At 36.5% G+C, this 17,271-nt stretch overlaps 1 protein-coding gene across 5 annotated transcripts in view; it reads left to right on the forward strand.

Annotated features, from left to right (window-relative positions):
• LOC123679835 (sodium-coupled monocarboxylate transporter 1) overlaps positions 1-17,271 on the forward strand; it is a 117,937-nt gene that overhangs the window by 80,771 nt on the left and 19,895 nt on the right. For all 5 annotated transcript variants that reach the window (XM_045617353.1, XM_045617354.1, XM_045617356.1 and 2 more), the window contains 2 exons: positions 12,186-12,326; positions 13,686-13,904. In XM_045617353.1, coding sequence (XP_045473309.1) covers positions 12,186-12,326; positions 13,686-13,904 — 360 coding nt within the window. The remainder of the gene's footprint in view (positions 1-12,185; positions 12,327-13,685; positions 13,905-17,271) is intronic.

Here is a 17,271-nt window from a genome sequence, read left to right on the forward strand (position 1 = left end):
GTCTTTTGGTAGAACATATATAGTAAAGCAAGGAATTAATTATTGAAATTTGGAGAAAATAACAAAGGGTTTACAATTTTTTTAAATAAATTTGTTAATAATTTGTTAGTTCACCGCGATCATCTATACATCCCCAACACGTCTCGGCATTGATGCAATAAGATGGTCTATTCCTTCTTGATGGATATTATCCCTAGTTACCTGCAATTCAAGTCTTAGAGCCGCCAAAGTCCGTGAGGGCTGGGGTAAATTTCCAAGCCTTCTACTCATGATGTCCCCAACATGCTCTATGGGCGAAAGATCAGGGGATCTGGGCGACCATGGCAAAAGATTCACATGGGTCGCTTCGAAAAAGTTTAAACTAACTCTGGCTACATGAAGTCGCGCTACATTTTCTTGTTGAAATATTGGATTCTCGAGCCGGATAAGGTAAGGGAGAACATATAGCTCCACTATTTCTTGAAGGTAACGCAGCGCTGTCAAGTTTTCTCGAATAATATATATATATAATACTTGCTTGTGCAATAGCACTCCATACCATAACGCCTACTGTCCGGTGTACATGACGCTCAACATCAAACTGAGGTTCACGTCTTTCTCCCCGACGTCTTCCAACCACTCGGACATCATGTGCACTCAAGGAGAATCGAGATTCATCAGAAAAGATGACTTGATGTCATTCCACATTCCAATGTTGAAGTTCTCTGCACCACTGTAATCGTTGCCGGCGATGCTCAACCATCAGAGACAACACAAGATGGGGTCGACAATGCTGCAGTCCAAAAGACCTTATCCGACGGTAAACCGTTCGGACAGTTACAGATGGCCTTGTTCTCCCAACCATTCATCAGCCAAAGATCGAGTTGTCGCAAATCGGTCTCTAATAGCCATAAGTCTTAGACGTCGATGTTGAACCTCAAAAAACCACTACATTGTTTAAATAACAAAAATTGTTTACATAAAAAAACCTTCACTATCTTTTTTCACCAAATTCAATAATTTACTTCTTGCTATACCTACTATATTTATGTCTTACCAAAAAAAATTAAAATTTAAACAGCTCCTTCTGGGTGTTGCAGTTTCTTTGTCAGTTAATATATATTATCCCATTTATACAATTGCAAGATCTTCAACATTATTTGTCATTCGACCCCTTTTGCCTCATAAGATCTTTGAAGAAGTCCGGAAAAACACAGAATTGGGGAAATTTTTCGCTGAATTGTTTTATGTGGCCAACCTGTATGTTTTACAAATAATCAAAAACAGACTTGCTGAAATCCTCGTTTCCTTAACAAAAAAATAATTGAATGAACTTTCATGATGAACTAATTAAAAAAAAGGAAAATCTGTCTTACATCAAGCTCTGTCACTGAATATACCGATGTAAAAATCGTCAACGAACAGAGAAATGAGAATCGCAAAGGTAATTATAACAGACCATGAATTTCCGAAAATATTTGTCCAGCAAAAATTTGGCTCCCTGAGGTTCCTCTTCAATTAACATTAATCCAATTCCAAATCAGCGGAAGAACACTGAAAGCTCTCTCAAGTTTTATTAATACGAATAAACCCGAAAGAGGATTCATCATTATGTAAAGAAAATTTCCCGAATAAACTCGGTACAAAGTTAATTTACATAAAATTTTATTTTCATTATCGAATCCGAAGAGGTCTCCGGTCTTGTTTTAGATATTCTAATTTCACGTCTTGCGGTTTCAGCCATTGTTGCACAAATGATGCCACAGTGGCGGACAACCTAATAACACCATATACAGGGTGGTTGACTTAGATTAAGTAAGAAATTTTCGGATGATAATTTTTTTTTTACGAACTTAAATTCATTCTGGAAAGTAATTTGGATTCTTCATTCTACATAAAAATGAATATTCTGTAATTCTAGATGGAAAAACTAGACGATTATTTACGAATTAATTTCAGTCGATAGTTGGCAAACTTAAAAAAGTTGATACATCAGTGATATTTTTCATTCGAAATATCCAATTTTCAAACGGAAATCGCCTTTTAACTGATGCATTTCTTTTGATGCCACCTTTCGTCACTCCTTGTCTGACGGGACACTACAGCAGTAGCGTAACATAATTTGATTAATCTCGATATTATCAATTCACGCTGAAAAATAGTTTACAATGTAATTTATTCATAAAAATTCTTTCGTGTTCCGAAAGCGTCAATTTTTTTCTCAGTTTAATGATTTAGCTATTGTGAAGTTATGAAAAAAAAATTCCTGATAAAGCATTCAACAATCAAATCAGGATTCTCCAAGCCTATGGCTCACACAATCGGCTAGCTCGATTGTGATTGTGACACTAAACTTCGATCTCTCTTGTATTCGTGATCGAGCACAAATGTTTACTTTCCGTTCCTTCTATCTATATTCTAAGGTTAGCGGATATTAGATGAAGTGTCATTCTAATTTAGGGGTTCTGAAATTCTGAAAAATTTTTCAATTAACAAAATGTTTCTAAATTGGTAGTTCAAAGGAAAATGGGGGATTCCTTGGATAATTTGAAGAAAAGCAGTCTTAAGAAAAACAAGTCCCATAAACATGGGCCAGCAAACGCTTTGTTTTCGAGATACAGGTTATAGTTTGATTTTTTTATTTTCTTCCTTCATAGCTCCTTGCCTTCACAAGATATTTAACTTAAATTTGGCAAAGATATTTGAATTTGAAGTTTTCATTATGGGATATGTCTATTTTGGAAGCAAATTTACAGGGTGATATATTTTTTCTGGATCCATGTCGTCTTCTTCCCACCAGACCTCTTTTTGGTATACCACTGCTAGTTTAGGAAAAGGTCAAAAGAAACTATGGTGCAGTACTACACTTTCTAGTTGTTTTGTCGTATCTGCTACCGATTTCGAGAAAAAAATTTCATGAAATTCTCTTGTAATCCCCAGGAAAATCCAAATAATTGTATTGATCCAGTAATTAAGCAGGACAACAAAAAAGTAGGACTACAAGAAACACCCTGTATCTCAAAAATTGACCGTTTGAGGGTATATATTTGAAGGGCTTCTATTTCTTTAAATTATTTCCAAGGATTTTCTCATTTTCATTTTTTGCATTCATTCATTTATTTCTTATGTGATAATCGATTTCCTTTTGAGTTGAAAATAATTGTATAGTCTACTGAATAATATCCGAGATGTGCTCAAAGAGTGAAATATCCGGAATTCTAAGTGGCCATGACATCAAATTGGCTCAGTTTTTTTGTTATGAGATCAAGGTTAATCATATTTCATGCGGTCATGATCATTATTATGCTGGAGAAGTATATTGCAGAGATATGAATCAGATATGAGATTCTGCGAAGAAATTCATATTGCTCCTTATTAGAGAAAAAGGTATCTTCTTCCAATAGCATCAACATCTAAGTAATAAAAAAGAATTTGTTTGATTTCATAGAATTTGAGGATCTTTCATGACCTTGTATTTTCTAAATTTTACCTAAAAATTCATCTCCAATTAAATCTGGACTCATCAATGAGTACCTTATCCGTAAAAACATGAGAATAGCATAGTCTTAGAGCTGATACAAGAAGAAAAAGGGTTCGATATGATTTGGTTTCATTCACCTCAACAAGCGCTAAACCCTTTGAAAACAAATGCACTCACCTCACAAAACACAATAAATCCCATGAAAGCAACGGAACAAGGGATGAACTATCCTGGAAAACCGTGGACCCACACGCTTCCCGATTGTAGCGAAAATCTCGCATCAAAACATCTTCATTAATCTTAAATCCTCGTTGGCCATTTATTATTGAAGGGAAACGAAGATGAATGACTCTGGTATAGATTGAAGCGGCCCATATGGCAAGGAATGATGAAATTTCGATGGGACGTAAGGAGGAAGATATTCAAATCGCCACTAGTTATGGTAATTCGACCCTACGCCTAATTTCGATTCAACACTAATGCCAGGCGTAAATGATTGGGTGATATCAGCCATATACTGGATTCGGGATGACCTTTCTTGTCCAAAGGGACGATTCATGTGTTTACATAAACAAATGAATTCAATTCCGGAGTAATTGGTCGAAGGCTGTCTGTACCTGCAGGGCCATTTTGCAGGTTACTGTCTATACAATCTGTCCATACAATTCAGTCAAAAAGCGTTTTACCTCAAAGTGAAATCCATCATACTGAGTAGTTATTTGTGATACAAGTGCGGAAGGCATTTAACAGGTCAATTGAAAAGTCCCCGGTCAACCACAGTAAAACACATTTTTTTGGCAAAATTCGATTTTATTATTCAACGAGTTGCCTTCGAGGGCGATACAGTGATCAAAGCGATCTTCCAACTTCTCAATATCATTTTTGTAGTACGATTTGTCTTTCGCTCCAAAATAGGCCTCAGTTTCGGCGATTAATTCTTCATTGGCGCTAAATTTCTTTTCAGTGAACATTCTTTCGAGGTCTAAGAAGAGATCTGGCGAATACGGTGGATGCAGAAGCAATTCGAAGCCCAATTCATGCAATTTTGCCATTGTTTTCATTGATTTGTGACACGACGCATTGTCTTGATGAATCAGCACTTTTTTTTCTTCAAATGAGGCCGTTTTTTAACGATTTCATCCTTCAAACGATCCAATAATGCTATATAATAATCGCTTTTGATGGTCTGGCCCTTTTGGAGATAATAAATGAATATTATATCTTGCGCATCCCAGAATACTGATACCATAACCTTGCCAGCTGACTGTTGTGCATTTCCTCGATTTGGATTAGCATCATCGTGGGCAGTCCACTCAGCTGACTGTCGATTGGACTCCGGAGTGAAATGATGTAGCCAAGTTTCATCCATTGTCACATATCGACGCAAAAATTCAGTCTTATTGCACTTGAACAGCTTCAAACAATGCTCAGAATCATTAACAGGTTGTTGCTTTCGATCGATTGTGAGCTCGCGCGACACCCATTTTGCACACAGTTTTCTCATGTACAAATTTTCGTGAATGATATGATGTACACGTTCTGATGATATCTTCACAATGTGTGCTATCTCGATCAACTTCACTTTACGGTCATTCAAAATTATTTTGTGAAATTTTTCGATTTGGTCGTCGGTGACAGCCTCTTTTGGGAGTCCATCCCGTTCGCCGCCTCAAATGCCCATTTCACCACGTTTTAACTTAGCATACCAATCAATGATGGTTGATTTTCCTAGTGCACACCCCGGAAACTCTTCATCAAGCCAAGATTTTGCTTCAACTGTATTTTTCCTTCAAAAAGCAATATTTTATCAGCACACGAAATTCTTTTTTTCCCATCTTTTTTCAAATAACAATTTTAGATAGAATCGACAAAACGTCCTCTGATAAATTCGACAAAATTTGAGAAGAATAACAGGGGACTCTCCAAAGAAAATTCAAGAAACCGCAGTTTAAAAAAAAATATTTAGTAATAAACTTTTGTTCTACAGAGCCCTCTCCTGCCAAAAACAATTTTTCTGATAAATAACAAATCATATCAATTGATGAGCAAGTTTCACGTGTTCCCAAAATGGTTAGGTTACGTTGTGATATATTTTCAACTCCACAATTTCACTATATCGTTTGGAATGTATATAATATTGAATAAAATATATTTATTTGAGCGATACCCGATTAAATATGCAAATTTGAATGTTTGGAAACCGATATTTTTCTTAATTGTCAAATTTATAATAAGCCGAATATTCATTATTTTCTGTATCTACCTTCTGAAAACCAAGGTTTGGCAACTTGTTTTCCTAATGTTATTTTTTCAATATATTTTGAGTTAATATGAAACATTGATTCACTATGGGACTCGAGAAGTGCGAATTGAGTGAAATATCGTATCACTGATATGTTTTCATTTCAGCGCGCTTCATGTCAAATTTGATAGTTCATGTTTGGGACAAAATTTGCTTACTGAAAACGACAAATGCTCCCTCTATCTATGTTCATTACTCTGAGGTTTCAACCAATTTATTCTCCCGATGCAACATCATTGCTATGCATTTTCGCACTCTCCCGCCAGAAAACGCTCGCAGAACACGCAAATATTTTTCAGAGATCGCAGCCCCTATTAATCCATTGAAATTCGCAGGCCCGTCCGTCAATAGAGCCGGCATGCCAAATGCATTTTCACACACGATTTGCCCGAGTCCATCCGCTCGGAAGAATGTGGTATAATGCGAGTAGAACAAGCCAAGCCCGTTTGCGGAATCCATAAGCTCCGGTCGGTCGAGCATTGAAGAATAATTGACTACCGACTTCGGCAAATATTGTATCGGGCCGCATGTTCGAGCCTGCGATATGCAGACATGTGAATCCAGCTGAAACTGGACAATGGGGAAACGGAAAAAGCGAATATACGAATGTTGATTCTAACCTCCCATGTCGTCCATCCTTCTTGTTTGGCTCCTGCGGCCCAATTTGAATATGTTGAAAATGTTTTGGCGTCTTGTTTTTCCGGGAGTATGGAACTGGGGGGTATGTACGTTTTGTTTACTGCATTCTGGAGGTTTTTTTGTGGCGAGGACCCTCCTCGAACATGTCGAATATTGTCAGAATTTGGATATATCGGTGTTTTTGTGGAATATTGTGAGGCTGCTTTTGCGAGGTTTTCGCATCTGTTCTCAACCATATTGTGTTGACAAGTTTCGGATGTTTCAATGATTTCGATATTTGGTTACTAAAGTATTATTTATTCCTATTCATTCAGATTCATGGGCCTAGACTAGCATGGAAATGCTAGTATAGCTCCTATCCAATTCAATTAGGTACATCTGTATTGTCATCTCTGAATATATCCTGTGACATCAAATTTAAGAATGTATCACCAGGAAGTCTCTGAAAATTTTTCTACCAAACTTGGCAGAAATTTTTAACCACTCTTATGCAGCAATTTATCGAAATTTCAAGCAAATTCACTGGAAGATGAAAGCATTCCTCCTGGTTTTCTTCCTGAGGTATTGCATTCCAGGCAAACCGTAATTCATACCAAAGAGCTTCTAATCTTTGTGGAGGAGATGCTGCTTCAGTCTTCTTCCCGACCAAATTCCGACATATATTCGATAGGACGAAGGTTGGGACATGTGGGTGGCCAGTGCTCCATATTATACCTTGGAATGTGAAAACGGGCATAATCCTTTTGAAAAATTGGGTCCTCCAGCTCCTGAAGACATGAAATGACATGGGATTCCAGCACTTCATTCAGTGGGCATTCATATTGCCTCAGAGTAATACTAACCAGACCTACTCCTCATAGTATGGTGCACATGCCGCTCGATAAAAAACTTAACGTTTTGCACGGTTCATGCGATCACTATGCGTTCCTAGACAGAATCAGAATTCGTCACTAAAAACAAACCTATGCCATTTCAAATCTCAATCCAGTCGAACCAACGTCAAACGTTGCTATTGATGACGAGCCGTCAGAGGAAGTACAAAATGTGGTAGATAGGACTGCAAGCCAAAAGCTCTAATTCGACTGCAAACTGTACGAAAAATTACAAAACAGTCAAATCATTGAATGGCTATTGATATTGTATATTATATTCAAAGTCACTTGAACTAGTCCATAAAAACACTCGGCCATAGATGTCCCTTTGAAGTGGTTACCGCGATCCGCTAAATACCGAGGTTTATTTGAAAGTATTGTTAGGCAAAAAATTCACTAGCCCCAAAGGAATTTCTGGAAACTTGGACAACCCTTGTATAATCGAAATATTCAGCTTCCTCCAAGTTACTTTGGATATACTATACTCGAGAATCAGTCTCTTAATGCCAATCATCCGAAGAAAGCTGTTCTGTACCTCAATTGCTCACCATTCCCTCATCTACAATGATCTTAACCTTCCCTAGATCATTTTAATAACACTATACTACAGACGATGTGTTGTAATTAAGACGAATAGCCTATACAATAGGCTCTCTCTCTCTCTCGCTCTCTCTCTTCGAATATATCTTCGTACTTTCTCCTCTGGGGAGTTGTTGGTACTGGCATGGAAGTGTGTAGTGACTCTGTGCTTAGGAGATGGATTCGTGGGCTGCACAAAATTCTCTAAATCGGTCCCGCTAAGTATATATAAACCCACCGCATTGCATAAGAGTCACCATACTCCACTATGGAGATGGAAATTGGCGGAGAGCACTAAATGATGATTTCATCACTGATCTCGGGATGAAACACCGCAATCCTCAAAGAGAGGGTTGCGCATCTTCGAAATTAGCTCGAGATCGCTTTGCCAAATATAAAACACTGTTTTTAGATGGAAAAAATACTGTGCAAGCAATGCATTGCCTTGTTATGTTATACAGACTCTGGTTCATTGACGATAACAACAAAGTGGTATGCTCAATAAGAAGTTGGGTCTTATGAAGAACTGAATGCTGAGATTGCAATCTGCTTTGATCTTTTCAAAGAGAAAGTTTATAAAACACTGTTTTTAGATGGAAAAAAATACTGTGCAAGCAATGCATTGCCTTGTTATGTTATACAGACTATGGTTCATTGACGATAACAACAAAGTGCTCAATAAGTTGGGTCTTATGAAGAACTGAATGCTGAGGTTGCAACCTGCTTCGATCTTTTCAAAGAGAAAGTTTTGAAAAGTAAGAGGAGCATTGGGGTACCTACATGTAACCACTCTTTAAAGTGACCATTTTAAAGAATAAAGTCGAACTTTAAAGAAAAAATGACTTTATACTTATGAGGCCTGGGACTTATTGAATCAAGTGTTATATATGTAATATACATATTCAACCACACAAGGAACACAAATGACAAACGGTAGGCCGTAATTCAATAATAGATCAAATAGCGAATCGTATAACCCCATTACGAAAAGGCAGAAACCATTGAATGCGCCAGCCTTAGCCAACTCAATTTTTGGCCGTAATAAAAGGCCTAAAGCTGTATTTATACACGTATAAAGTTCGCAGAAACTTCCGAGGGAAATCTGCGTCAAATTTGCAATCATAAGTTTCGGGGCTTTGACTCCGTCGCAATATTGTTATCGTACTTTTTCATCAAGATACGTTTTCAATATACCCGAGTTGCCTGTCCGACTACACCTCGCGAGTTTATTGGTGCCCGTCTAGCAGAAAACTCAATATACCTGGTTTTAGACACCTCTGCCTTCCTTATCTCGCCGATATTAAAATGATTAAAAGTTGAAGGGGCATCGGCAACGAGATTCAGATTGGACCGATGCGAAGCTCCCAAGATGCGGAGTTTCCAAGATGCCAACTTCCTCGATTGAATGAATTATAGAGCTCCTTGTGTCTGCAATTTTGCTGGAGTTCAATTTGTCCTCCGAAATTTATTGGTCGGGATCTAGACAGAGATCTCAAGTTTAATTGTTGTTGCTCCTTGCGGAAGTGGTACACTTCAAATATTGATACAAGGGTTAGCGTTGGTGTTATATTGGAAAAGTCTTCGGATCAATAATATAGACGCTGTCCTACTTCAGCCAATAAAATAATAATTTCTTAGTAACTCCAAGGAGTATGAATTCATACAGTTATTGATCTGTATTTCCGTAGAACCTATCTATGACTGTATTATTCAGATCATCTAATTGTAGTTATATGCAACAAAAATACAATAAAAATACAATGTCAATCAATAAGTCCGTGCCTGGCGCACAGATAGCACCACCAGTACGTATTTTTCTCGTTAGTACGTAGCTTCAAAAAATGCGTGTTCAAATTTTGAAACATATACACTGCGCAAAAAAATTAACGCACATTCTGAAAATCTCAATTTTAATGAAAGTTAACTCTACATTGACTTTATAACTTATTTTTTATGTTCTCTCGGGAAGGTTTTGAACGAAACAAGACATATTGAATGGAAGAAAAATTCAGGATTTCACCGAATCTTATGTGAAAGAAGAGAAATAAACAATTTTCAAAATACTGGAATGCTGATAAGTGATTTAATACTTGGTATTTCCACTCCTTGCGTTAATTACAGCTCGGCAACGACGGTTCATACTCAAAATGAGTGATCTTAAAATGTTCTGATCTAATCCTTCCCAGATTTCTCTGAGTTGGATTCCTAAGTCATTAACAGTAGCTATATGATTTTCTGAACTTCTCAGCCTTCTATTGAGGTTGTCCCAAACCTACTCAATCGGATTGAGATCTGGACTTCTTGCTGGCCATTACATTCGAGAGACTTCAACCTCTTCAAGGTACTCCTGAAGGATGCGCGCACGATGGGGTCTGGCATTATCGTCCATAAAAATGAAATTTTCACCCATGTATGGGGCAAATGGCACTACATGCTCTTCAAGAATGTTCCTTATATACCTATCAGCATTCATAGATCCATTATCAACGACCACTAGGTCTGTGCGAGCAGTCAAAGATATTTCATCCCATACCATAATCGATCCTCCCCCGAAACCAGTAGTATTCAGGAAATTGCACTGAGCATATCTTTCATGTGGACGTCTGTATACAAGGGAACGTCGATCACAATGGTAGAGGCGGAATCTAGACTCATTTGTGAAGAGCACTCTTTCCCAATCAGCCTCTTCCCAATGGATAAGCTGTCACGCAAAATCCAAACGCGCCCTTCGATGAGGTGGGGTAAGAGCTGGGCCTCTTGCCGCGACACGAGCCCTTAAATCATATTCTCTGAGGCGATTTCTTATTGTCCGAGTGCTAATTTGCACCCCATGAGTATGCTCAAGCTGATTTTGAAGGAGGCGAGCGGTTGCAAACCGTTGTCTCAACGAAGAAACTCACAAGTAACGTTCTTGAATGGCAGTTGTTACCCGTGGTCTACCCTGTCCTGGTCTTCGGACATTCATACCTATTTCCCTGAATCACTGCAACATTCTGGACACACTTGTATGGGAAACTCCAAACCTTTCTGCAATTCTTGTGTATGTCCACCCTTCTTCTCGCAAATCTACCGCTTGAGCACATTCCTCTTGGGTTAAATTGCGTGTTTCGCGTTGCATAGCGATCGAGTGTAGAAAATCAAACGAAAGAAAAACTATTGATCACTAGAATTGATCGAGAACAACTGATTTCAGAATGGGGCCAATACATTCAAAATCTGATAATCCCATCTTTTTTATTCCTGCTGGGAAAAAACATCTGTATTGAAGAAAATCGTTGAAAGTGGATAACATATCGTCGGCTAAGAGTGTAAATCTGCTAAGTCCATTTTGAACAATTTCACAGGTGACCAAAAAAACCGTACCGTACAGCGTTATAATAATAATAATAAGAGAGTTTATTCATGAAAATACATTCAATAAACTCTATTGAAAGTATTTTCATGAATAAACTCTCTTATTATTATTATTATAACACTGTACTGTACGGTTTTTTTGGTCTCCTGTGAAATTGTTCAAAATGGACTTAGCAGATTTACACTCTTAGCCGACGATATGCATGCATAATTCTGCGAGAATTATGCATTCTCAATTATCATTGAGAACACCTTCAGTTGTAGAATAAATTTGAGATTTCCATAATGTGCGTTAATTTTTTTGCGCAGTGTAGTAAATTCTGGATCAAGATATTGGATATTAAGTGACACTACATTTGATGTTTTTTATGGAAATACTGCGCAGAAAAGCAAGGAGTGGATAAAAATTTAATAGCAGCTATACAGGTTCACTTCTGAGCAGATTAATATTAATCTTTTTGTTGTTTTTGTCGTGATTCATTGAAAATTATTGGTTTCGTGATATTGTCAGAGATAGAATGAAATCATAAAACATTCTCTGAAATTTGCAATTATCTTGGATATGAACACAGTATTTACTTGCATATATTGTTTAATCTTTCTACAATATTACAAATGTTTGAAAGAAGAAAGATGTATAAAGAAATGCATAATTAAACCAATTATAACTCGTGCTAGGATTGCGGTAATAAAATAAATAGTCCTGAATGTGAAATATGAATCCCAAGCTAATAGCTTATTGTTGCATTGACGCACTCATTCCTTCTTTTGGTAGAGAATGTTCGAAACCTAATCTTTGAAATGAACTTTGCTGGGTAGTTCCATTTTCAATCCATTTACTGCACTTCAGTTATTCTTTCCAATGAGTGTGGAGATAAAAGGATTATTGAAAAATGAATATTAAAATAGTTATTATATGAAAATAAAATACATAGGGCTACCCATTCTATCTTCTTATAATCATTTTTTTTCTTTACAGCTTCGATTTGGACCCAACCCTAAGAGTAACCACCACCTCCGCTCTAATAGGTCAACTTTTTATGTCACTCTCAATATTTGGTTGCCAGCAGAATTTTGTTCAAAGATACTGCAGTATGGATTCGCAGAAAAAAGTAACAAAGTAAGTAACACCCTCTTATTTTATGCATCGTTCATTCATATTATCAGATAATTTATTTCTACACTGTGTCCATAAAGTATGTAACAAATTCATTTTTAGCTGAACAGACCATTTTATGAAGTAATCCTGAAACACGTAGATTTTTATTTTTATTTACAGTATTTTAAAATAATAATCTAATATACAGGGTGAATTACTTACATGTAATGAGGTCACCGTAATTTTTTTTTAAATGGAACACCCCCATTTTGTCTCGATTTTCCAATTACTCTAGCTGAGCTGATTCCAAAAATGTATCACATATTAATTCCAATTGATACAGGATGGACAAAAATACAATAGTTTTGTGTGTGCTCATAATAATAATTTATTGCCATCAATTTTACATGGTTCGTCAATACAGCAATATTAAAATTGAAAACTGAAAAATTCCTCCACTGAATAAAATTCATTTGCAATCAAGAGCCGATTGATAACCTTCCTGAAAGCTCGCTCTGGTAAATTCTTCATATCGTTGGGTATCTTGTTGAACATCTTAGCACTCCAGTAATAAGCAGCAGAATTCTGAGTGTTTTTCCTTCTATGCAAAGGAGTTCTTAGATCATCTGTATGACGTGTGTTGATCATGTGATAAGTCCCATTTTTACGCAAGTTGGCGCCACCACGTTGTATGTACAGCAGACACTCTCTGATATAAAGTGATGGAAAGGTGAGTATCCCATATTTTTTAAAAACGGTTCTACAAGAATCTCTACTACCCATAAAGTAACGCGTAACATTCTTTGTTATTTACATTAACAATATTATCAAAAATACGTATTGTCTAGCGGCAATTGGTTTGAATGTAACACTCTGTATTTTGTTACATTTTTAGATTAATAAAAATGAGTTGTTTCCAAGCATGTTTGGTACTTGTGGTCTAGCAGACAGAATATGAGCACACACAAAACTATTGTATTATTGTCCATCCTGTACCAATTGGAATCAACATGTGATACATTTTTGGAATCAGCTCAGCTAGAGTAATCGTAAAATTGAGACAAAATTGGGGTGTTCAATTAAAAAAAAAATGACGGTGATGTCATTACTCGAAAGATATTCACCCTGGATATTAGATTATAAATTGGAAATACGGTAAATTAACATCAAAAATCGACGTGTTTCAGGATTATTTCTTGAAATGGTCTGTTTAGCTAAAAATGAATTTGTTCCATACTTTACGGACACAGTGTTTAGTATATTTATTTAAGCGCTATGGCCTGACGTCAATTTCTAAATTATTTTCCTATGATTTCTGACGTAATGGTTTTGATAAAATAAATGAACTACAGCAACTTAAATATGAAATCTATATTTCAGGACACTGATGTTCAACATCCCAGTGATCACAGTCCTCTTCAGTTTATCATGGGTTGTAGGTATGGTGATATACGCAACCTACTCCAACTGCGATCCACTCTCCTCAGGATACATAGAAAAATATGACGAAATTCTGCCGTTCTTCGTCGAGGACAGATTCAATTACCTGCCTGGAATACTCGGTCTCTTTATGGCTAGTCTCTTCAATGGAGCACTGAGGTAAATACCAAAGAAGAAATATGCATATCATAAAAATTCCATTCATTTTACATATATGTTTGTTGCATCTCTTTCATGGCGATTTGCATACGGAAATGTCGTGCATAGAATTGCCTTGATCTTCACGGTACGTTCAGAATTTTACTATTACGCTATGTTATTTTCATGCCTTATCCCCAACAGATTTACTTCATTTTTGAACGCTGGTTCCCGAACAGATATCACTCTATTATTCCGTCGTAATATCTATAATTTTCGAATTTCGGGGCGGTAATAGTCTCGAATTTGAGTTGAATCACTAATGAGAAATTCGTGGTCGATTTCTTAAATTTCTGACATCAACCAGCCATAAACACAAAAAATTCACAATCAAAAAGAGCTAGATGGGCATTATTATCCGACTAGGATTCTGTAAATGTTGCCTTTCAAAATTTTGTTTTCCTTGATAGTTTCAGAACAACAAATTCGATGAAAACATAATTTTGATTTTGCATGGACAAAGTTGAGATTTTCTGTGTACCTACATATACAGTAGGTATGCAAAATTTCATACTGATCGTGTCGTAATAAGTATAATATAGAAAAATAAGAATAATATTCCAATGACAACAGATCCGATCAAATTGAAATTAAGGGAAATCGAGTCATGACATTCATGCATAATATAAACAAGTAAATCCTATATTTCCATATCTAACAAGGTTGGACTTCAGTGGATATACTACGTAAAACAATCTTGCCGAATTCAGACACCATATTGAAATTTTATATATTCTCGCAAAATCTCAACTTTTCCTTGGTTTCGGTGACGCGATCAATATGAAAGTTTGAATGAACATTGACATTATTATTTCTTCTTTACATAACTGCAAAATTCCATTCCCATTGAATTCGTATTTCTTAATTTATCAGGATGAATTTTCTCGAATGGACATATTAACGGAACCTTTTGTCAGATTGTGCCAAGTAACAAACTCAGTCGCGGTATTCGGGATTCGAACACACCAAGAATATCTCAAGTTTTTATATTGTTTCAATCCAAAGTTATATTGTTTACGGACGGACGGACGTAGATAATTGAATTTAAGGATGGATTCGTCGAAACATATCATTTGAGACCAATCCTCGTTTGAACTTTGAAAATTATGATGAAGGGATCTATCGCTATAGTTGGGGATTAATCAATTGAAAGTTATTGGTCGATTAAAGCTCAAAGAATCAGTCATCAAACGTGCGTCTATTGTGTCCCATTGAAGACAATTTTGAAAAAATGTTACCTTGTATAAAAACATAAACATAATAAAAATAACGCTCTTTAAAAATATCGGATTAGCAGAAATGAAGGTCCAGATTCAAGTACCAAAGCTTGGGTTTTTTGTTACTTGAACTCTTAGAGCCGGTATTATAAAAGGATAACCGACGGTTGAACCGTGAAACAACTACCAAATTCCGTATTTCTAGAAGGGAATTTGGTAGTTGACGCAACGGTTGAACCGTCAGTTATCCTTTATAATACCGACCCTTAGATCGAGTAATATAAAGTTATTTTTAGTGTCGGTTGTACAACCATCTATTATGGCCGATTTATTTCGATTGGCTACACTGCTCGTCCATTTCTGACTTATATTTCCTAGTCCGAACACAGAAAGAAATATTAAAAAAAAAAACAAATAATTCTATAAGCCTCAATGTCTATAACTTCATATTTATTCGTTGACCCTCGGTTGAAATCAACCAACAGTCAAGGTTCAAAACGAAATTAGAGATATTTCTCCTTGCAAATCACCGATTTTTATGGGGTTTGTACATAATTTCTTCAAACAATAACATTATACTTTAATATATCCCAACATACATCACCAATCTTGGTGTTCAAACAAAAAATCAATTAAACTACACATTGACTTTTTCTCATAGTTGAATAGTTGACTATTTCAATATTTTTAATTTGAGGATAAAAAAAGGAAATTTGGTACTTTTCGTTTCACGCAAAAGAATTGATATGATTCCCCCACAAATCATGTGTATTTTTAAGATAATCGTAAGTTATATCATAAACGCATCTAATTCTTTCAAAAAAAATTGAAAAAACACGTTGCTCAGTAATATTTCTCGAAACGACTCCTAAAGTACTCCTGTTGACGAATGTTGGAACTCTCATAATATTCCAAACTTCTACTGACCATTCAATCGTTCTGGCATCAGCGCACATTAGTCTTGCCCTTCTTCCTCTAGGCAAATATTTACAGATCAAGAGAAAGCCACGTGGTGATGTTTCCTCTTAATTCTTAACCATCTCTGCCAGTTCACTATTGGAATGAAAATATGCCGATAATGGTAAATACCTATTGAAATAATAAATTATTTAAAACTTCTCCAAGATGATCAACCCCTCTCAACCGCCAAAATAACACTGGAGACGACTACTTTAGAGGCTCTGTATGCAGGAACAGGGGTCATGCACGAGAACACGTTTGAATAAAAGCCTCTCGTTACTAACTATCCGTCGATGAAAATACTTTAAAACCAATTTGTGGCGAACAGCCCGATCTCTCGTTATTATGCCACTCACGGCTTCTCGCTCAACCCCTACGTTTGAGGGGGAGGGGCGGGGATCTTCGCCAAACATGCAATCGCGGTCCCCCTTCCAGCAGGAGTGGATTCTGCGATATTGGATCGACCTGCCCGAACGGGAATTTTTGAGCGCAGATTATCTCCGGTTAATTTCATTTTCCGACTCTTCTGAACGTTCTCGATCAGCTATATAGGGTAGTCGGAAGTATTGGAAAACCCTGGATTTTTAAGTCACCATTTCTCCTGAAGTTTCGCCTACTGCTGTGGTGGGCATCTTCCGATGCTTCTTAGTTGTGAGTGTCTCGGCGCTGAAAGCCTACAGACTATATACTGTGATCCTATTTGGTCTTAAATGAAGGAAAAAGTCTAGCAAAGGGTTTCATTAAACTTTTATTGTCCGATCAACTCGTTGATTGTAGTTTCAAATCTATGGTAGTATCAAAAATGAACTGAAACTGAACACATAAATGATTTGATCGAGCAAATCACTACGATAAAAGTTCCATGAAACTTACCATTACAGTGTTTCCTTTGAAGATGCCGACGATAATATGGTTTTTAGTCAATATCGGGACTTCTTGTACTGTTTTCAAAATTGCTATGTTATTTTTCACCATTATTCACTACATCCTACTAACCTTATTATGATACATCGATTCGAAGTTGATAAAGAAATGCCGAATCAAATTTCAGAATCAAAGGGAATCAAGAGGCCAATTCACTTGTCAGAAAAAAATGTGATTGCCTTTTACTGTCGCGAAACCTTTTTAAGATATAGTGCATTCATCAAAAG

This window comes from Harmonia axyridis, chromosome 5, assembly GCF_914767665.1.
Source record: "Harmonia axyridis chromosome 5, icHarAxyr1.1, whole genome shotgun sequence".
Classification (NCBI taxonomy): domain Eukaryota; kingdom Metazoa; phylum Arthropoda; class Insecta; order Coleoptera; family Coccinellidae; genus Harmonia; species Harmonia axyridis.